A 23734-nucleotide genomic window follows, 5' to 3' on the forward strand; every position below is an offset into this window, starting at 1 on the left:
ACATTTCCTCACCTTTTCTCACTTTTCAGTCCAGTTACATCATTCCTCTTGTTGGTTCCTTGTATCTATTTTTCTTTCCCCCACCTCCGGATCTTTGCAAAAATTGTGAGACAAGCCTGGAATTCACTCTTGTCACCTTTATGGCTCAGATCCCTAAGCTCCCTTCAAAGCTTGGCTCAAGGGCCACTCTCCATGATCCTTACAGGAGTCCTTTGGAATGACTTTGGAGACATGGTGAATTTGCTAATCCACCTATGCCGTATTTCTCCTACAGACTACAAACTCCTTGAGGGAAAGGAGCCTATCATTTTTGTCTCAGCATCCTGGCTCGGCGCCCCGCACACAGTAGGTGGACCTTCCAGAATTTTGTGGACAACTGAACTGGACTGGAGACACTGCCCTGAAACTCTCTCTCAGTAGGCTGGCCTCAGGCAGCAGAGGAAGGAAGTGAAATGGGGGTGGAGTGGGGTGGGGTAGGGGAGGTAACTTCTCCTTTCTTCGCAGTGGAGTCTGGGCCGTCTTGTTCTTCTTCAGCAGCTGCGGTTGGAAGCCGAGAAGACAGAAGGGTGGGCTCCTGCCAAGCCGGGCAGCCAGCAACCATGGCCCTCAGAATGGTCCCAACCCAGCGCATCTGCTATTGCTTCAATGTCAGGATCGCCACCACAGCCCTGGGCATCTACCATGTGGTGAGTCCTGTCCCTTTCCCTTTTCCGGAGTCAGGGTCTGATGGGAGCCTCCTGTCTTTCTCTGAAATGACTCCTCTTCTACAAGTTGGGGTTATCACCCTGCCCTTTATCTACCACTATCTCTAACAGCCTGTAGCTGTGTCATACCCACAGACAAGGGTATGGGAGGGCAAGGGAGGCTGGGCAGAAGTTTGGGCTGGCACATCTCCGTTTCAGTCCTGACTTGACCATTGGTTCACAGTGGGATCTTTTAAAAGCTAAGTTCTCTCCCTGGTCTTCAATTTCCTCCACTTTAAAATGAGGGTATTGTATTCTGAGGTTCCTCCTAGCTCCAAAAGATGTCTCATTTTTGGTTGGAATCCTGGTTTGTCCGCTTTCTACTCAGATGACTTCCTGCTCCCCCGAGTCTCAGATTCCTCATCTGCAAAATGGGGAGATTGGACTAGGTGACCTAAGAGGTCCCTTCCCCATCTAGATCAATACCCCACCCTAGGGATAGATGTGCAATCCCCAGGGGAGCGGGGCTGGTCTTGGAAGGAACATCTGTTTTTGTTTTGCTTCTTCCTGTTACCCAGCTGCCTTCCTAGTTTTCACTTCTCCCAGCCTAGTTTCCTTGGTAGTTGCTTTGGTCCTGCCTCCCCTTCTTCCTGGCTTCCTGGCTTTGATCTTGTTCTCCTTAAGGCTGAACATGAGTGCACTTCAGAGATGACAGGACCCTCCTCCAGCTCAGCCCCAAGGGAGAAAGGAGACTTTGAAGGAGATGGAGCATTTCGATTGTAAGGGAAAGTGCTTGGTATTGCTTCCCATCTTAGCTTTATCACCTGTGCCTAAGTCCCCTAGGAGGAGACCAGCAGGGGAAAAAGAGAATTCTAATGACCCGTGCACAGAGAGACCTGAGGGAAAATTGGAGAGAATTGTTCAAAGTAGAAATGCATCTTTCTGGGAGAAAAAAAAGTAAGAGCCCTAAGCTTCCTGAGAAAAATAAGATACCTTCCAGCTCTAGCGAAAAAAAAAATAATGTGAATTTAGAGGCAGCAGATCTTGGCTTGAACACTGGCTCTGCCATTTAAACCTTGGGTGATCTCTGGTTAGTCATTCACCTGTCTAGACCCAATTTCTTTATCTGCAAAATGAAGTAGTTGGATTAAATAGTCTCTGAAATGCTTTCTCTCTCTAAATCTATAAGCCTACGAATCTATCTATCTATCTATCTATCTATATATTAATAGTAATGAGGAAGGACACTGATGATGTATCTAGCTCTGAAGAGTGCCACCAGGATGGGGGGGAGCCCCCAAGATCATGTTTGGTCAAAGGCATTGGGGGGTAATTGGGCGGTTGGGTGCTGCACTGGACAGAGCTCTGGGCTTGGAACTAGGAGGGTTTATTTTCATGAGTTTAAATCTAACCTCAGATACTTATTAGTTGTGTCTGGGCAAGTCACTGTATCCCTTTTGCCTTGGTTTACTCATCTGTAAAATGAGCTGGAGAAGAAAATGGCAAACTACCCCAATATCTTTGCCAATAAAACAGCAAATGAGATCAAGGAGAGGCAGACAATAATGAAATGATTCAACAATAAAATAGGGTGTAAGATTTCATGGCTCATACAGAGATGAATCCTTCCCCTCAAAGGGATTGCAATCTACCTAGGGGAATAAATAGAGGAAGTAGATGAAAAGAGAAGTTAGGAAATCCTGTATAATTATGTGCTGACAGGAGAGATCACCATGCATTGGGATAGTCAGAAAAAATGCGTAGTAGGGAAGGGGTAGGAAGTGAGCCGCTCCTTTTAAAGGCTCAGAAGGTAAAGACTGGATAAGGATGGTGAGAGAGAATGACATCCTGGAAAGGGGGAATGGTGCAAGTAATGAGGCGGAAGCAGCAACGACTCTGGAGTATCTGAGCAATAGTATGACCCAAAACTGACCGAAGAAGGAGGTTTAGCCATAGATGAGACAAAGCTGAAGGTGACGAGATCCTGAAGAAGAATATGTATATGTGTGTATATATATGTATATACATACACATGTACACGTACATATATACACACATATCTATATATTCACATATACAACATGTATGTATGTATGTACACACATATAAATCTGATTTGATATTGACCTTCCTTTGTGAGACTGTCCTATTATTGCCTCATTTTTCAGATGAGGAAACTGAGATCTGGAAAATTTAAATGATATGATCAAAAATAGCATGTATTGGAAAGGTACAGTTGGAAGCAGGAGATTAGGTTTGGAGGCTGTTATAACTGTCCAAGTGAGAGGTCAAGAGCAGGGCTCTGGGTGTGAGGGGTCATCTGACCGATGGGGCAGTTTTCCTTGAGTCACATCCATTCCCTGGAAATATCCCACAAGCCCAATGGATGGCATTCCCCAACCATTTTAAGTGATATCCCCAAAGGTGACAGATGCATATGTGCCCACCTAGGCTGGGCTCACACAGTGGCAGACATCTGGATGGAAGCAGGGGCAGTCATCCCAGATGTTTCTGCCTTGCTTAGAACTCCGTCACCCACATTCAGTCACGTACTCAGATCTCTGCCTAGCCGTTGTTACTCATGAGTCTAACCCCCTGGGGAGTAGTAGACCAGTCAGTTGTGCAGCCATTGCCCACAAGAGAAGGTCCCTTGGGTTTACAGAGACTAAGCCCTGTGATCTGGAGAGGGTATGGCTTTCCTGGCTCACTCGGGTAATTATGGCTGGCTAAGTCTGCCTGGGGAACACACAGTCACAGAACCTCTGAATTGGAAAAGACCTCAATGACCATCTAGCCCAACCCTGTGCTTGTTTAGCATCCCTTCCACAAAAAATCTGGCTATCAACCTTGGTTTGAAGATGGCTAATGAGGGAGAGTGACTACCTCTGAAGAGCCCCCGTTTAACTTTTGTTATTGTCAGAACCGACAGAAAACTGCTATGCTTTTCTTTAGATGGAGCCTAAATCTGCTTTTCCATAATTTCCCTCTATTATTCCTGGTTTCTTCCCTTTTCTCACAGTAGCATTTCACATTCTTGAATGCAGTTGTCATGTTCTCCTTTTCCATTCTAAACAATCTAAATTGCCTTCAGCCAATCCTGAGACTTTTCACTATATCAGTTAGTTTTCCCTGAGTGCTCTTTAGCTCATCATCATGTGCTACCCATATCTGAACACAATCATAGACAAAATGGCTCTGGAAAGGGCAAGTGATGGGGCAGGAAGGGAGTGGAAAATTACCTCCTTTTTCTCTGAAAGCCATATGAAGCCCAAGATGGCATTGATTTTTTGGTTGCCACATCATACAATTGACTCATAGTAAACTTATGTTCCACTAAAACCCCCAGATTGTTTTTCAGATGAATGTCTAACTATAGCCAGGTTTGCCTGTGGGCACCCAATCATAGTGCAACTTGGAGCCTGTTCTTTGCCAGATGTGGCTTCTGCTATGGTAAGCTCTTCACACCTGGTCAAGAGGTGCAAGTGGAAGCTCTGTGAGTCCCACCAATTACATAGCTGTTGGAGGCACTGTGGTACACAGGGTGAAAAGTCCATCAGCTTTGAAGTCAGAACGCCTGGCTTCAAGTCTTGAATCTGACACCTAATGTCTTTGCGAGGGGGCAAATCAATCCAAATGCCTGGGTCTCAGTTTACTTTACTATCACTCTGAGGTCACTTGTAGCTCTGGTCACTGGTGTGGAAGGTCACCTATGGGTGGCCAATTGGCTTAAAATGTCCAACTAATTTTATACAAAGAGGACTTTGGTCCCTGAAAAATGTTCATAGGGTACTTAGAGGCAATGAGCCTCTGTAAGGCTGTCAGCATCTGCTCAGATTACTCATCTTGTCCACACATTGAGGAGAAGCTCCTAGGAAGAATTCATTGATCTATCTCTGTGAAGGTCAATGAGGGCGATGGTCTTTTCCAATGCTTTGGAACTGGGCAAGATTCTGCCTAATTGAAATTTCTAATTTCTAATTGAAAGACAAGACTTCAAGGGAAGACATGAGGGATGCTAAGAAGAGCAGACACTGAAAACATCATCTCCACTGGCTTTTAAGGTATTACCAATAATGCCTAGAAATCCATTGCTTTGGTCTAAGACATGGAAGCCTCTTCCATGAGAGAAGCTATGTAGCATCTTGGAAAGAAGCTCTCAAAGCTGGCCATCAAAAGCTTGCATTGGAGTCCTGACTGTCCCCTTGGTAGCTGTGTGACTTTGAAAAAAATACTTGGCCTTTCTTAGACCCAATTTCCCTCCTGTGAAATGAGGAAGAAAGTGGCTGTTTTCTCTCAAGAAAATATTGCCAAGTTCCAGATAAAAGTCACTGTTATTGTAGCAGAATATCAGGGCAGGAAAAGGCCTTAGAGGTCATCTAGTCAACCCAGGGTTCAAGGGGGAATCAGTGGATTTGGAAGCAGAAAACCCAGTTCTTCCAGTTACCATCTTGTGTGGCCCTGGATCCAGGGAACTGATCTCTCAGGTCCTCACTTAGGTGACTCAGGGCTCTATCCCCTGAGCCTGGAGGCCGGAAGACCTGAGAGCAGATTCTCATTAGATGTGTGAATCTTACTCTATACTTGCTTGAATTTCTCTAACTGTGAAGAGGTGGTGGTGGTGGTAATTATAGCACCTATCTGGTTATGAAAATGAAATGAGGATTTTTATAGAGTTTGCCTAGCATACAGTAGGGGCTTAATAAGTGCTTATTTCCTTCCTCATCTGTAAAATGAAGCATGAAGTTGGAGGTAGAAGAGATCAACTCTCATGATAGAGGTGAGAAAATTGAGTCCCAGAAAGTTGAAGGGAACTCGCCTGAAATTACAATAGAAAAAGAGGCAGAACCAGGCTCTGAATTTGGATCTTTTCTGGCTGGAGACAGATTTCTTTCCCTGGAGCCACAATATCTTTCCAGAACTCTAGGATTCCTTTTGGCTTGAGGCTGTAATTCAGTGATCATCTCGCAATGATCCTTCCATTTCTGGACAGCACTAAGTGTTAGGAAGTGCTTGTTTTTAATGATAACAAACTTAGACGTGCAGCCTGGGGACTTCTTCCCTTTGCTCCTAGAAAACAAAGGTGGTTCATGAAATTATAAACGCCCAAAGGGGAGTGAATTGATGAGATCCATGAAATGGGGACTTGGATGGAGCAGAGAGCTGTTTATTTTTGGTTTTTTTTTTGGGGGGGGAGAGACATCACCTCCAGGGAAGGCAGGCCTTGACGGTATGTCCCACAGGGTATCAAAGAGCGGGCGCCTGGTAGGGAAGCTGCAGAGGGATGTCACAGATCGGCTGGATTACTACAGGAGTGACCTCTGTTTGACTTTTCTCATCTCTAAAATGGAGATAATGAGAGTATCTAAATCCCAGAGGGGTTGTGAAGATAAAAATGAGAGTATTTGTGGCAGTGCTTTGTGAACCTTAAAGTACCTTGTACATGATAGTGATGATGATGATGATGATGATGATGATGATGATGATGATGGTGATGAAGGCATTTCTGTTATGGTCAGAAAAAAAGGTGATTTCCTTAGAACCTAAATGGGTTCTATGGGAGGGCCTTTAGAACACAAGATGTCAGGGCTGGGAGGGCCCTTAGAACTCAGGATGTCAGAGCTGGGAGGGCCTTTAGAACCCAGGCTCTCAGGGCTGGGAGGGCCTTAGAACCTGGGATGTCAGAGCTGGGAGGGCCCTTGGAACATGAAATGTTAAAGCCTAGGGGTATAGGCATTTCAGAATGTGATAATTTAAATGTCTGAGCTGGAAGGAAACTTTTCCATCATATTCTTCATACAAATTGGGAATTAAAGCCTGGAGGGGCAAACAAATTTGTTCTAGATTCCACAGTGAATGACAAGATGAGGAGTATGAAAACTTAGGTCTTTTGTGGCCTCCCCCACCTCAGCCCAGACTTCCTTCCACCCCACTGTGTACAGTCTCTTTTCTAAAAATTGCTCTCCCAGTTCTGATTTTCTGCATTCTAAGATTGCAAGGAAATTATTTTTGTTTTCCTGACCATAAAAGAAATGCCATCATCATCATCATCATCATCATCATCATCATCATCATCATTACTAAGCATTTACAAAGTATTTTAAAGTTTACAAAATACTTTCTTTCCTTTTATTTCATTCTTTTCCCCTTTTTTCTTCTTTTCTTTATTCCTTCCTTCCCTTCCTCCTTTCTTCCCTCCCTTTTTCCTTTCCTCCCTCCCTCCCTGTTCCTTCCAAACACCAAGTACCTCATCTTGCCTTATAATTATGCTCTCTTAGCCTGAAAGCTTGGGGAGGACAAGGTCTAGATGTGATTCCCCTGGTCTCTCTTTGTGCCCAATAAAGATTTGAATACAGCCAGCGCCCAGGGTTTTTTGAATGGCTGAATGAACAAAATGAATAGCCTTCAAGGTGTAGGGAAGGTGGAAACTGAAGCCCGACAGCCTCTGGGTGACATTTGAAAGTTGATGTTCAGGGGATTAAAAATAGCTTCTTGACTGTTTGGCAGGGACAGCGCCTGTGCATCTGCTGGCAGCCTTATTTAGCCGAGCGTGGCGGAAATCAGCCGCCCTGTGGGGCACACCGTGTGTGCCCAGGAGAAAAGACGGGCCCTGGCATCTTGCCATTTGGGGTGCTTCCTTTTTATCTCTTGCTCAATTTTTTTTGCAATAATAATGATCAGAGGAACAACATAAGAGAGGGAGGAAGGGAAGACAGCTTCTCTGCCTTTATTTCTTCCTTGCATTGGGATGACCCATCAAGGGAGACCAGAGACAGAGTGTATGTGGGTATGTTTCTTCCTCCTGCTCTGTTCCTCTCTTTCTATAGAGTGCTCAATACTCCATGTTGCCTCTACTCTAGTCCAGATTCCCTGGAAGTTTTCAAAAGCTCTGGGTCCTTTCTACACCCTCCACTGCTTGAAACTGGCCCATGTTTCATGTGGCAAGGACTCAGAGCCAGGTTCCTGCATTTCTGAGTGAGTCCATACTAACAATCAGTCAATCAACAAGCATTTTTTTTTTACCAAATAATTTTAACAATAACAATTACTTTATATTTCCTGTGTCCTTATAGAGAATGGTTTCCAAACTTTATAATTTTTTAGAATTTATTTTTAAATAATAATAGCTTTTTATTTTCAAAATATATCTTAAGATAGTTTTCAACATTCACCCTTACAAAACCTCATGTTCCAATTTTTCTCCCTCCCTTCCCGCACCTCCTCCCCTACACAACAAGTAATCCAAGATATATTAAATATGTGCAATTCTTCTATACATATTTCCACATTTATCATGAACAAGCATTTTTTAAATTGAAAATTTTTTTAATTAAATTTTTTTCTTCTTTCTCCTTTCTCTTGCAGGGGGAGAGGGAACAAAATATAAAACCTTTGTAACAAAAAGATAGTCAAGTGAAATAAATTCCCATATTGCTTATGTCCAAATATTTAACATGCTTTTATTAAACTTTTAGTATGTGCCAGACACTGTGCTAAGCATTAAGGGATTCAAAGAAAGGCTAAACTATTCCTGCCTCAAGCAGCTCACACTGTCTTAGGAGAGGTACCATGTACATATATGGCTGTTTACAAGCTACATACAGATTAGATGGACGGAAATCTGAACTGGGAAGCATTTATATCTGGGAGAACCAGGAAAGATTGTCTGCAGAAGGTGGAACTTCAAACAATCAATTAGTCACCATTTATTAAACATTTGATCTGAATCTTACAGGAAACTAGTGGAAATGGAGGAGAAAAGGGAGAATATTTTAGTCCTAGAGGACAGCTAGTACAAAGACATGATGCAAGAAGGATGGAGGGTTGTATTGTGGTGGGTAAACAGTAGAAGTACCAGAGTTGTTGGATTGTGGGTTGTGTGAAAAGGAGTCAAGGGTAAGAAGATCGAGGAGATGGGAAGGAACCAGTTTGTAAAAGGCTTTCAATGTCAATAGTAGAATTTATATTTGGTCCTGGATGTAATAGGATTTCATTGGAGTTCATTGGGAAAGGGAATAACATGGTCAGACCTACATTAAAAATTATTTTAAAAAAATTAATAAGGATTTAAATTCTCTCTTCCCTACTTTCCCATCCCCCAGTTCTAAAAAATGAAAATGAAAGTCTATAAACTCAGCAAGCTATATTAGCTCTTCCTGTAACTTCTGATGAGTTTGTGGAAAAGCCATTGTTTGGTGCAAATCTGAAAAAGGAAGAAATCTAAAACCCTTGAAACAAATATATATAGTCGAGTAAAATGTTTTTACATTGCCCTTGTCTGGAAATGTATTTCTCATTCTTCACACTGGATGTTTCCTTCTCTGTCAGGAGATGGCCAACATGTTCTCTAGAATCATGGATGGTCATCACATTGATCAAGTTCTTATGTCTTTCTAAGTTGTTTGTCAGCCTTAACATTTTAAAAAGTCACCTTGTGGCAAAGTGCTGAAAACAATTTCTCTCTCTCTTTTCTTTGTTTTTTTGAAATGGGATATAATTTATTCCTATCCTCACTATATTAAATTTGAAAAGCAACGTGGCTTATGGAAACCTTCTCAATAATACAGCAAGTAAGACTGGTGTCACTGTTAAACATGAAAATCTAATACAACCTATTAAGACAGGTTGATTGAGAATTTACAATGCAGTAAAAAAGATATTTATGAAAATTTAGCACCATACAGATGCATTGGCAAACAAGTTGTATACATTCATTAACCATGCAAAGATGCAGTTCTATTGCTTTTCTCTGTTCTAGTAAATACCTTTCACTAACAGTTGTAGATATTTCTACATATCTGAATGTATAAGGGCAAATTATATATCGTAAAGGGTAAAGGAAAAGATGCTATCAATGGAGGAATGACTGAACAAAGTAGGTCATATGAATGAAATGGGATACTATTGTGCCGTAAGAAATGATGAAAGGGACAGTTTCAGACAAACTTGGGACGATTTGTATGGGCTGATGCAGAGTGACCAGAACCAGAACAATTTATATGATAATAACATTGTAAAAGCGAGCAATTGTAAAAGACTTCAGAACTCTGAGCAATGTAATGACCAACCACAATTCCCGGAGCCTGATGAAAAAAATTACTTTCTGACAGAGAGGTGATGAACTCAAGATGCAGAATGAGATATATATTTTTAGACATGGCCAATGTAGAAATTAGTTTTTGCTTGACTATGAATATTTGTTGCAAGGATTTTGGTTTTCTTTTTCAATAGAAGGGGCAGGTGAAAGGGAGAGAAGATTAACATATAATTAAAAACAAGAAAATCACCTTGACATATAAGTGGAGGATGGATGAAAGTCAGGAAACATTTAAAGGGGAAAGACTAGTTAGAAGTCTACTGCAATAGTCCAGGTAAGAGGTGATGAAATGATGTAGGTATAAAATAGTTATACAAAATAATTTGTCGTGATAGGGGACCAGAATGGGGGAGAGAGATCCCAAACCACTAGAGGAATCAGGAAAGATTTTGTGTAAGAAATGGGCTTATAGCTCATCTTTAGGTAAAGCTTGGGATTCCTAGAGATCCTAGTTTAGGGATTTCCCTAAGTAGGGGAAATATTCTGGCCATGGGAGAAAACCAATGCAAAGAACCAAAGGTAGACGATGAAAGTGGTTATGCATTTGTCCTGTGAATATCCCTTGGAGGGAGAATTGTGAACTCTGAATTTTTTTTTTTTGTTTTTGCTGAGGCAATTGGGGTTAAGTGACTTGCTCAGGGTCACAGAAATAGAAAGAAAACTCTGAATTCTTAATGGAAAACTTATACCCCAGGGTACAAGATTTCAAGCAGATTGGAATGATTATATTCTGGAAAAAACAAAAATTGGAACAAAATTATATAGTGATCAATTCTGATGGACGTGGCTCTCTTCAACGATAAGATGATTCAGACCAGTTCCAATGGTCTTGTGATGAAAAGAACCATCTACACCCAGAGAGGACTGTGGGAACCGAGTGTGGTTCACAACATATCATTTTCACTCTTTTTGTTGTTGTTTGTTTACATTTTATTTTCTTTCTTATTCTTTTCTGGTTTGATTTGATTTTTCTTGTCTAGCAAGATAATTATATAAATATGTATATACTGGATTTAACATATATTTCTACCATGTTTAACATATATTGGACTATTTGTCACCTGGGGAGGATGAGGGGAAAGGAAGGGAAAAATTGGAACACAAGGTTTTACAAGGGTTAATGTTGAAGAATTATCCATATATATATTTTGAAAAATAAAAAATCTTTAATAAAGAAAAAAAAGACAAAAATAGGGTGGGAGGGGTCAGACTATGATGGCCATCTGCAAGTATTTCCAGGGAGGGGTGGATACAATTGATATGTTCTGATTATTGGAGATAGGGTGAGGGATGGGTAAGAATGAGGGCAAATAGAAATTTAAGGAACATTTATGGAAGCTTCCTTTGTGCAAGAGAAAGAAGCATTCAAACATAGCTAGAAATCAGGAATATCCAACAGCTCAGTATGAATAGAACACACAATGTGTGAAGAGAGACCTTGCGAATTAAGACTGGGAAGGCAGGTAGCCCAGACTGTCCAAATGCCAGTCCAAAGAATTTCTGTTTTATTTGATAGACAACGGGGAGCCCCTGAAGATTTTTGAGCTAGAGGATGATAGGATTTGATGTGTGCATTAGAAAGATTCCTGTGTGGAGTATGGGTCATGGAAAGCAGGGAGACAATAAGAGGCTCTTGGATTTGTCTGGGTGAGCAGTTCTGGAAGCCTGAGCTAAGACTAAGATGGCGTGTGAATGGAGAAGTAGGACTGGGCACAAGAGACACAGAAGAGGTGAAACCGGAAAGATCTGGCCACTGGTTGGCTAGGGGGGTAGGGTGGGTGACAATCAACCGAGGAGTGGTGGGGTAGAAGGCAAGACATTGGCGGTATTGAGCAAAAAGTCTCTCTAGAAGGGGCTGGGGAGCCGCCTTCTGCCCGGGGCCATTTGCATATTTATAACATCATTTGTGGATCATATAAAATTACCAACTTACAGAACTCAAGCAGTAGGAGGTTGTTGTATCTAACTTTCAGCTCATCGTTGCCTGCGTTGACCTTAGCAAATGATTTTGTGGGTCTCGTATGGCCTACGGGCTGGACGTTCTCCATCCCTGCACTAGAACGTGGCTTTTAACCTTTTATGTATTATGGATAGTCTGGTAAAGTCCATGTTCCCCTTCTCCAAATAATGCTTTTCAATTCATAAAATAAAACCTGTAGGATTACAAAAGAAACCAGTTATGTTGAAGTAAAATTAGCAAAATGTTAAGAACTAAGTCCATGGATCCCAGAAATGTGATGGTGGAGAAAAGGACCACAAACATATTAAGGTGTGGAGGAGACCAGAGACCTTACCTTCAAGGAAAGCCGTGCTTATCATGCAGAAGAAAAGATTAAAATATTCTGGATATTTTAAAAGCAGTTAAGTGAATGAGGGGTTTGGCTGATTCTGTTTCACCCCAGAGGGCAGAATTGAGGTCACTTCCACCCAAGCAATGGGTCATATTTAGGTTCTCAGGAAGTGAGAATTTTCTAGCAACTAGAAGTGGGTATGGTAGGGCTGGCTACCTTGGGAGATGTCTGTTTCCCCATCATCAGAAGTCGTCAACAAAAGATAAATTTCCCTAGAACCTAGCTCCCTATCTGCCACAAGCAGGTACTAATGGAGAGATAAAAAACGCTTGTCAATTAATATTGTAGAGATTGCATGTTCCTACTTTATATTTCAGTTATATGTTGATATATTCCAATTGCATATATAGGTTGGACTACAAGATCTTTGAGCCTCTTTCTAACTTTGAGATTCTATCAGAAAGCCAGGACTATAGCTTAAGAGGTCCTCATACTATGAGGCCGGCCAGATGCTGCAGCTGAGGACGATTGTTCCCCTCACCCAGGGCTGTGAAGTTTCTTTATTTAAAGGCCCACAAAACAAAGTTTTTGTTTTTACTATAGTCGGGCCCTCCAACAGTCTGAGGGACAGTGAACTGGCCCCCTATTTAAAAAGTTTGAGGACCCCTGGAAGGAATAGAAAAACCAAGGGAGAGAGTCTTAAAAAATAATAACACTGATAGGTAAATTCTGAAAATATTTCTATGAAGAGAAAGAACAACAGAGGGAGGGAGAGCAAGGGAATGCTTGACAGAGGACAGTCCAGATGAGGAGAGGGGATGGGATTGGATGGAAGATAGTAGAGTGAGGGTTAGCTTTGGTGAGCAGTGAAGCTATCTGGTATTAGGAGACAGGTGGATGAAAAAAAATGAAATTTCAATGTACAAAAGAAAAAAATCTCAATGAGAGAAGGTGATCCCTCCCTGCATATTTAGGATAGCATGGCTACATAGAAGAATAACTGGAAGGATTTGTGATCTCCTGGAGAAGAAATTATTATTCTGCTCCTTTTTCATCCTATCCATCTCTGAGGCATCCTCCACTTGGATCCAGACTTTCCTCTTCCCAGCCTCTACCACTGCATTGGACATTGAACATGACTCAAGGATTATGAATCTTTGATTTCTTTATATAGTGATGGAATAATTTCTTTATATAACAATGGAATAAAGGCTAAAAAATGCAAGAAAAACAAGGTAGCATGAAATGATTGGCCAAGAGTTTATTGGAAATAACAGCAGCCAATGCAAACGCTTCTAAATGAAGCAGCTGGAGAGGCTTCCTTTGCTCAGCCCTTTCTCAATTATGGATTGGAAGTGGAAGTGATACAGGAAGTTAAAGAAGCAGTGTCCTTCCCAACTCTTGAGTCAAAGAGGACAAAATGGAGTCCATCTCATCTGAATCATTGCTCAGCAGGTGCTTAGCTTTTAGTAACAGCAGGACCCCAACTTTCAGAATCTTTGTGGAGGGGACAAATGCTTGACACAGCAAAATCCACATGGTGTTAAAATGAAAGACAACTGCAACTTGAATCGTCTTGACCTCTATTTCTCTCTCCTTTTTCTCCCCTAGGAATTTATTCCTTGTTCCCAATTCCTTGTTAACTATCTTGTGCACTCCTTGGTTTTAGAACAGCAGTGGCTTGTGAAATCCCAGGGAATCATCTTCCTCTCTAGGGTTATTCTGAAGAAAGGTAAAATTCTAACAATGAGTTACAAAAGAACAGAAAATAAGCAAACACACACACAAAAGTAACTCCACCTAACAAACCCGTTTACTTCTTCTGATTGCATGGACAGTGCTCCACACCCTCAGCCCCCATTTATTTCAAGATGGCAAGGAGTTGTATTTTCTCACACAGGGTTTATTATGTAATTTTTAACACCTTCATTTTACAGATGAGGAAACTGAGGTACAGAGAGATTAAATGAACTGTTCAAAATCACATAGTTAGTGAATGGCAAAGCCACCCAGACTCCAAATCTAACATTCTTTTCACTTTACCATGCTTCCAGTTATGGGAAAATTGCTCTGAGTTCTTATGTCCCTTCTTTCTCCCCCTCCCAATTCTCCCCACCACCCCAGACCTTGCTACATATACACAGGAAGCCAGGGCTTTATTTTAAGCCCTGGGGGCACTAGCCTGGAACCAGGAATGTATTCTGGGCAATATGTAAAGCCAGTGTGAGAGGTGACGCACTTCTCTCCTAGGACTTCCTGTAAAAGTCGAGCACCCTTTGTACAATAAATCCCTCCTCCTATCTTGGATCTGGGGCCAAGCCTCCATCCTAGTCACCTGATGAAAAAGTTTGTGGCTATTCCCAACTGGGAGTATGGGGAGTGAGCCTGTGTGGTCCAGGTGCTGTCCCTGGCTAATGTCAACAGCAATATCAAATCAGATCAATTTGTTCAACATCATAAACTGATAGAAGGTTATTAGTAGAAAGGATTAAAAGAGAATAAATTGCTACCTGCTTTTCTATTATGCCTTAAGGGCTACAGGACTTCTTCATCTGACTTGCAACTCAAACCTTCTGTCTATATTGTGTCCTCCATCAGAATGTGAGTCCCTTGAGAAAAGGAACTATCTGACTTTTTGTTCTCCCCAGTATTTAGCATCTAGTAAGTGTTTAATAAAGACTTCATTCACTCATCCATCCTTCCCTTCATTAATTTATTCATTCTCCAGGATTCGTGCTCCAGGATGATGTGCCTAAGATTGTCACCTGTCTTTGTAGGTGAAAGGCCTAAAAGAGTCAAAAGGCACGATTAGTGATTAAAAGAAGTATCTGCTAGGAGGAACAACTGCCATGCTGGGTGACGCAAATGCAGAGTTTGGAAGGTCCAAGTTCAAAAATGGCCTCAGATACTTATTAGTTGGGGGGTGATGGGCAAGTCAAGTCCCACTGTTTTCTGTCTGGTTTCTTCATCTGTAAATTGAGAATAATAATTATATTTGCCTCCCAGGGTTGTTATGAGATAGTTGAGTAAAACAGAATTAAATTAGCTCAGAAGAAACATGAGATGTGCCAAATTAGAGTCCACCCCAAATGTTCATAAGGACTACTTGTGTGCGACCTGTGGCAGAGCATTCTGAGCTCGCGTGGGTCTGATCCGCCACGGTCTGATGCACTGTAACTTGATTCTAGCATAGTGAGGTCATTTGGGTCCTCTTGGAGAACAAAGGACAACAACCAACTATCATTATTATTATTATTGCTATTATTCCATGTCTCATGGATACGAGTGCCAACGGCCCTTTCAGTATCCCAGTATCAAATTATGTTTGAGTTGAAAGAGCCCCATGTGGTTCAGTCTAATACATTCTTGATTAAGAGCCCACTCTGTACTTTTCAGCCTTTGTTTGAAAATCTCCAGGAAGAGGAAACCTCCTGGGGGCAGCCCATCCTATTTACCTTTCACTTTTTCCCCCCTGAGGCAATTGGGGTTAAGTGACTTGCCCAGGGTCACACAGCTGGGAAGTGTTAAGTGTCTGAGGGCAGATCTGAACTCAGGTCCTCTTGATTTCAGGGCTGGTGCTCTATCCACTGCACCACCCAGCTGCCCATCCTATTTATGGATAACTCTAATTATTGTCCTCTACATGGAATGGAAATTGGTCTCCCTGTGTCTTCCTAGTTTTACCCTCAGGAGTCCAGGCAGGATAAAGTTAACCCTTTTGACAATTCTTCAAATTCTTAAAGACAGCTACCATGCCCAAACTCCCTCTCTCCTCCCACTTCTCTTTTCTCCAGGATAAACATCCCTAGACTTTTCAAGAGACACTCCTCTGGAGGGATCTTCACTCTTTCTTGAATGTGTGATTTCCCCTTAGCATATAAAGTTCCCCCTTTTTTTCTTTCTTTGATTTATTGCCCTCTGTCTCTCCCTCTTTTCGTTCCTTCTCTTTTTCCCTCCCTCTTTTCATCTTTCTCTCCTTCCTTACCTCTTTCTCTCCCTCTCTTCCTCTTCTTTCCTCCTTCCATCCTTCCCTTCTCTTTTCCTCTCCCTTCCTTTTTTCCTTCTATTTTCTCCCTCCATCCTTCTCTCCTTCCTTCTCTTTTTTCTTCCCTCTCTATCCTTCCTTTCCCTTTCTCCCTCCCTTCCCTTTTCCTTTCTAACCTTCCCTCCTTTCATCCTTTCTTCCCTCCTTCCTTCCTTTTCTCCTTCTATTTCTCATTTCCCTTTCTCTCTCTCTCCTTTTTTCCTTTCTGTCCATCCCTCCTTCCTTCCTTCCTTCTTTCCTTCCTTCCTTCCTTCCATACTTCTTTCCTTCCTTCCTTCCTTCCTTCCTTCCTTCCTTCCTTCCATACTTCTTTCCTTCCTATCCCTTCTTCCCTTCTTCCTTTTCCTTCCTTCCTTCCTTCTTTCCTTCCTTCCTTCCTTCCATACTTCTTTCCTTCCTCTCCTTCTTTGTTTCTTCCTTTGTAATCCTAACACTTAATATCTATTTACTGATTGACTTGCCCTCCTTGGAAACTCTCTAATGTTCTTCCTGATGTATGCCCATAAATGAGCCCAGTCCTTGGGTTGGCTCCAGACTAGAACAATGAAACTTTCACCTCCCTGAGGCTCTATTTGCTTATATCTCTTGGGCAGTTTGAGTTTATCCTGGAGAGTTTAGCTAAATCTTCCCTGCTTTAACTTATTCCCATTTCTTCTCGTGCCTTGACTACGTGGCAAACAATTGGCCTAGAGCTTATAGAGCACAGAACTGGCATGTGAGCCCCTTCCAGGTCTTGACGGAAAGGAAACTGTGAGAGTTTTCTCCTCCCCAAATAAAATGTGCAATATGAAAAAGTATTAACAGGCTAGTGGTGCTGACTGTGATCTGGGGAATCCGGGCTCCCTCTGCTTGGCTGTGGGTCTGGGACTGAGTGTCTAGGGTTGGAGAATATAGGGAGGGGTTGCTGGGGAAAGCTCCAAAAGGAGAGGACTTTTTAGTAAGGGAAGAGCTCTTTGGACTGGAAGGGACCTAAATGTCTCAGGCAGCTGAGGCTGTAGCCTGGCTGGAGGGAAGGAAGGAATGCAGACTTCTTGGAGGGGCAGGCCGGATCTTGGAACAGAGGCGACCGCTGGACCTTGGAAATTGGAAGGCTTATCCAGTAATAAGGCAAATGTTATATTACTCAGTGTGAATTTCGTCTCCAGAGATAGTTATTACTGGTTTCCTGTGGCAGGGAGATAGGGAGCAGGAGAGCGGTGTACCTGAAAAGAAGGGAAAGCATATTTGGGAGAACAGAAGAGTGTGAAGAGAATGTGAGGAGACCTGTCTAGGAAGGGGCCTAATTGGGAAGAGTCTAGTTCTGGCTTCTGGGTCCAAGTGTAATTTTGGGGGTGCTGAGAATCTCCCAGTTCAGATCCCATCTTCTATGGAAAACCTTTCCCAATTTCTCTTAATCCCAGCACCTTTCCTCTAGTGATTATCCCCAATTTACCCTATCTGTAGTTTGTTTGCTTTCTGTTTCCCCATGTTTCCTCTCTGTTCTCAATGAGACTAGAGTCTGTCTTTTGCCTATAAATTTCCAGTGCTTAGTACAGTGTCTGATAAATAGTAGGCTCTTAATGTTTATTGACTGACTGCCTGCCAATACTTTCACCTTCCATCTAGACTGTTTGCCACAAGTACAAGGTGTGTTTCCAAAATTTTAAAATGTAAGCTCTGTGAAAGCAGGTGACTTTTTTTTTTTTTTTGGCTCTTTCTTTATATCCTCAGTCCTTGATGCAGTGCCTGACATAGAGCAAGTGCTTAATAAATATTTGTGCATCGATAAGAAATGGGGGAGGGGGTTTGTTAGGTGACCATGGGCTACCCTGAACTTGTTGCGCTACCTTAGAAGGTCTCTTTCCATCTCTGTTGTTTTCTGCATGGTTTCCCTATTTGAGGATAAAAATGAAATATTTGAAAAATACTATATACATACTCATTCTTAATAATACTTATTACTTGGGGCTAACTGTTCTCCAGCACTGCTGTCCCAATGGAAATAATTAGGGCTCTTGGAAGAGAGTTTGAATAAGAAAGATATTCTAATTCTTGTGTAAGCAAGAATATTTGTGAGTCAAAGATGAGAAAGTAAAGTGAAGGCCTGTTCTCTTCATGGCAAGACTGAGTATGCTGAAACAAGGATGAGGTAGGAGGGGAGGGGGACCTCTGGAACCTCAGTTGTGAGAACTGAAGTGAGATGAAATATCGGAGACAATGCTAGAAGTGGAGTTGACTGCTTCTTGTTGGAGACAGTTGAGGGGCTGTGGCTGGAGTCAGGTAGACCTGAGTTCAAATGAGACCTCAGACACTTACTAGCTGTATCACTCTAGACAAATGACTTGACCTCTGTCTATCTCAATTTCTTCAGCTAGAAAATGTGGACAATAATAGTACCTATCTCCTAGATTTTGTTGCGAGAATTAAATGAGGATTTAACACAGTGTTGGGCATGGAGTAGAATTCTTAAAACAGAGAACATAAGAGCTGGGAAGGCCCTTAGAACCCAGAATGTCAGCACTGGAGGGACTTAGATCCCAGGTTATCAGAGGATTGGCCTTAGAACATAAAATGTTAGAGCTAGGAAAGGCCCTAGAACACAGGATATCAGAGCTGGGAGGGCCCTTAGAACCCAGGAAGTCAGAGCTGGGAGGGCCCTTAGAACCCAGGAAGTCAGAGCTGGGAGGGGCCTTAGAACCCAGGATGTCAGAGCTGGGAGGGCCCTTAGAACACAGAATGTCAGAGCTGGGAGGACCCTTAGAACCTAGGAGATCAGAGCTGGGAGGAGGCTTAGAACCCAGGAGGTCAGAACTGGGAGGGGACTTAGAACACAGAATGTCAGAGCTGGGAGGATCCTTAGAATGGAATACATAGAATGTCAGATCTGAAGTTAACTAAGAACATAATTTCAAAGATGGAAAGGGCCTTAGAAATTACCTAGTCCAACATTTCCTCAACTCAGGAAACTGAGTGCCAGAGAAGTTTAGTGATTTACCTGAAAATTATAGAAAGGACAGAGGAAATTAGTAGTTGAGAGATTTGAACTTAGCCCTTGTGACTTCCAGACTGTGTTTTATCCATTATACCTTGTTGCTTATTTGATCCTTATGGGAAAAAGTATTGGGGGAGACACTTTTGGGATTTCCTGACTGAATTTATATTTGTAGCAAAAGTCAAAACAGACCCATCTTCTTACTTCTACCTCTTGATTTTTCTTTATTGCCATTGCTATGTTTCCTTGGCACATCAAAGGTCATTCCTCATCCTCCTTTGGTGAAGATTTTCCTCTAAAGATTGGTCTTATTCTGCCTCCAACTCTCTGTGCTACCTTAAACACCCCCTTCTCTAACACACACAACCCTGAGTCCTAGTTTCCTCATCAATAAAATGAGAGGATTGGTCTTAATGATCTCTGAAGTCTGATCTCAGATCTCTGATTTTCCCCCTTGAGGAATTCAGAGGGTTTACCTGATACATGTATGACATATTCCAGTGGATGCTTGTTCTCATTGATGGGGGTGCTTCCTCCACGGATCCCTTCCTAGTTCATCCTAGTAGACTCATTTTTGTCTCCATGGAACTATCACAGATATTATCTAAGAAATATTGGGATGCTAAGGGTCTCTGCAAGATCTCTGTAAATATTCCTTGAGGAACTGAGCTAAATCTAGAGATCATAAGTTTGGGGTTCTGAGCTAGCCCCCAAATTGTGATGTCCAGAGATTCTTCTGGTCCCTCTCCTTAGTGGGGGCTGCTTGGCCCAGAGATCTACCAAAGGGTGAAGCCGTTTTTCTTTGGTTTTCCCAATACAATGTCTATGCTTTTTAGGAACTGATTATCTTTGGATCCATGGGAAAATCCATCAAATGGAGGGTTATACATTTAGAACAGGAAAGGATCTTAGAGGCTATTGAAGTTCACATCCTTTTTTTTTTTTTTTTAAACAGAAAAAGAAACTGAGAGTCAGGAGTATATTACTTTATCCCATAACCTATGCTGATTCCCCCCGCAGCAAGTCATAGAAACATGACTTCCAGGCTGCTGCTGTATAGATGGGTGTAGACTCATTGATTGTTTTCGTTCCTGATTTTAAGAGGAAGAGGGAAAGAACTCTTGGTCCCATGAGAAGCAGGGTAAGGCGAGAGCTTTTGCAGCTTAACCACATCTCTGACATGCCCAAGAATGTACCATGCAGGGCCACTGGGTACTAAGAGATTAATGTGCTGCTCTCCCTGGGCAACTGCTTTTTATCTTATTTGGAAACTTCTGGAGACATAATGCAAGAACCGATTGGGTAGATAATGGAATTTTCATGTTAGATGGTGTGTGTGTGTGTGTGTGTGTGTGTGTGTGCGTGTGTGTGTGCTGATTTATTGAACACCTACTTTGTGCCAAACACTGTACAAAAGGATGTAAAAGATAGTCCAAATAAATATGCGCTTAAATATAAGCAAATAAACTATGCACCTACAAGATAAATGGGAGATAATTAAGAGAGTGAAGGCACTAGAATTAAGAATATTTGGGAAAGGCTGGGGAAGTCTCTGTGTGTGTGTGTGTGTGTGTGTGTGTGTGTGTGTGTGTGTGTGTGTGTATGAGAGACAGAGAGACAGAGAGACACACACAGAAAAACAGAGAAAAAGAGATAGACAGAGACAGAAACAGAGAGAGACAGGAGAGAGAGAAATAGAGAGAATCAGACACAGAGACAAAGACAGAGAGACATACACACAGAGAGACAGAGACAGAGAAATGGATACCAAGACAGAGAGATATGGTTTTAATAGACATTTTAAATGTGTGGACGGTGAGTATGACCAAAGCATTTTAGTCCTATCTGGTGGAGAGTGGAGGGAGAGGTGTCAGGCAGGTGAAAAGATCAGAATGGTACTAGGTTAGTTGTGTCCGTAAAGGAGACATCAGGAAACAGCTCTAAGAAAATGTGAGGAAGGGGAAACTTTTTCTGGGGGGTGATCTGGGAAGGCTCCACAGAGGAGGAGCTATTTTGGTACATGGGGATCTTAAAATCATTCTTCCACCCACAGTAAAAAAAACCACAGCTCATGTTTCTAAAGCTCCTTGATGAATACACTTCTTTATCACAACTCCTTCACTATTTTTATCTCCATTTTGCCCAGAAGGGAAATGGCTTGCTCAAGATTGCATTTCTAGTTGTGACTAAATGCAAACTCAAACCCAGGCTCTCTGACTTTAAATGTATTCATCTATTCATTCAACAGGCGTTGAGTAAGACCTTCTATGTGCAAGGTACCAAATGCCATGCCTTTGCTTATTTTGGTGGTTACTTATTTTTTTCCCTATTTAAGGCTGACCTCTTACCTAAGAACTGATGGGAAGAGAAGGCCAGGCCTAGACCAGACCTAGAAAACCAGCCTAGACTAGCCTAGACCAGACCTAGAAGACCAGATCTAGACTGGACTTAGAAAGCCAGCCTAGACCAGCCTAGACTAACCTAGACCAGCCTAGACCAGACCTAGAAAACCAGGCCTAGTCCAGACCTAAAAGACCAGCCTAGATCAGCCTAGACTAGCGTAGACCAGCCTAGTCCAGACCTAAAAGACCAGCCTAGACCAATCTAGACTAGCCTAGACCAGCCTAATCCAAACCTAAAAGACCAGCTTAGACCAGCCTAGGCTAGCCTAGACCAGCCTAGACCAGACCTAAAAGACTAGTCTAGTCCAGACCTAAAAGACTAGCCTAGACCAATCCCAGAAAACCAGTTAAACCAGACTTAGCTTACAGCCACTGTTGCACTCACTGATACTTTCTTTGAGAGAGTCATCTGTTAGGAAGAACAGTGAAAATGAGGACAGGAACCAAAGGAAACAAAGAATCTCAGTGCCTGAGTCACTGATGTTCTCCATTTGCTCTGCCTCAGCCTTTCAGCACCTGCCAACTGAGAAAGTAAGGTGCTTTCCGTAGGCTAAAAATGGACCCCCTAATAAGGTCCCTGTGAGTAAGATGCAGGTGGGTGGGTAATGGAGAGACTAGTCAAGGGACAGTTTTCCACCTGACACCTGGATCCCAAAAGTCCTTAAGCCCAGTGTGACCGGGCCATTCCCCTGCCCAAGAAACTCCCGTGGCCTCCAGTTCCTGCAGGATCAAATGGCATTTAACACTTGTCACACTCTGGTGCTGACTAACCTTTGCAGCTTTGTTACTCATGACTCCCCTTCATACACTCAATGCCCTGGTCTTTCTGTTATTTCTTCTGTTATTCCTCACTCATGACTCTCATCTCCCACCTGTGGGCTTTTTCCAGGCTGTGGCCGTGCTTACAAGGTGCTCCCTTCTCCCTTCCACATCCTAGAATATCTAGTTTCCTTCAAAGATCCCTCAGACTGTCTACTCCCTTCTGTTTCCCTGCCCATCTTTAGCTGCTTAATCATATGCACATGTGTAATAATGAACCAAATTATACCAGATGTGAGTAACGTAATATAAACTACATGTGACCAAATGCAATATGAATTACATGTGATATAAATAATGCAACATGAATTACAAGATATAAGTAACATACATAATCTACATGTGACATAAAATGAATGTTATATGCAATATAAATAATATAATAAGAATTATAATAATATAAATATCACAAATTACACATGTAACATGAATTACATATGATGTAAGGAATATAAATTAAATGCGATACAAGCAAGGTAATATGAATTACATACAATATAAATAATGTAACATGGATTGCATGAGATATAAGTAACAATCTACATGTGACATAGATAAATGTTACATGGAATATAAATAATATAATATGAATTACACATAATATAAATATCATCGTGCCAATTATACATAAGATACTTAATGTAACACGAATTACATGTGAAATAAGAAATGTAAACTACATGTGATATAAACAAGGTAATATGAATTACATGCAATATAAATAATATAACATGAATTACTCATGATATAACTTAATCTACATGTGACATAGATAAATGTTACATGGAATATAAATAATATAATATGAATTACACATAATATAATTATCATTATGTGAATTACATGCTATATGAATTACCTGTGATAGAAAAATTTGCTGCAAATTACAAGTGATATAAATATATATAGCATGACATATGATATACATATATAACACAAATTACATATGGTGTAAATAATGTAATATGAATTAATTACATAAAATACAAACAAGGTGATATAAATTACATCACATCTATTTTTTGGATATGCTATTTATGTACATATTGTCTCTCACAATAGAATATAAGCATCTTGAGGACAGAGACTTTTATTTTAGTTTTTTTTTTTTTTTTAATCTCAAGTGGCTAATAATGTCTGGAATAGGGTAGGGACCTCATAAATGTCTGTGAACAACTGTTTGGATAATTCCTCTTCCACCCAGCAGCTTTTAAAATGTTTGAAGATAGGATGAGACACAGATTATGGGGGAGATCCATTAAGATCTGTCGCCCTAAGCGTCTTTCAACTGACTCTGAGCCATGCATGTGCCATCTCATAGACATACTAATTGCCCTATTAGAATAAAAGATACCAGGGACAGCTAGGTGGTGCAGTGATAGAGCACCAGTCCTGAAGTCAGGAAGACCTGAGTTCAAATCTATCCTCA

At 41.6% G+C, this 23734-nt stretch overlaps 1 protein-coding gene across 1 annotated transcript in view; it reads left to right on the forward strand.

Annotated features, from left to right (window-relative positions):
• The first annotated feature begins 513 nt into the window (after positions 1-513).
• The window catches only part of LAPTM5 (lysosomal protein transmembrane 5), a 44462-nt gene continuing 21241 nt past the window's right edge, over positions 514-23734 (forward strand). Inside the window, exon 1 of the mRNA XM_051987996.1 lies at positions 514-686. Coding sequence (XP_051843956.1) covers positions 600-686 — 87 coding nt within the window. The 5' untranslated portion in view covers positions 514-599. The remainder of the gene's footprint in view (positions 687-23734) is intronic.

Source organism: Antechinus flavipes, chromosome 3 (assembly GCF_016432865.1).
Source record: "Antechinus flavipes isolate AdamAnt ecotype Samford, QLD, Australia chromosome 3, AdamAnt_v2, whole genome shotgun sequence".
Taxonomy (NCBI): Eukaryota; Metazoa; Chordata; class Mammalia; order Dasyuromorphia; family Dasyuridae; genus Antechinus; species Antechinus flavipes.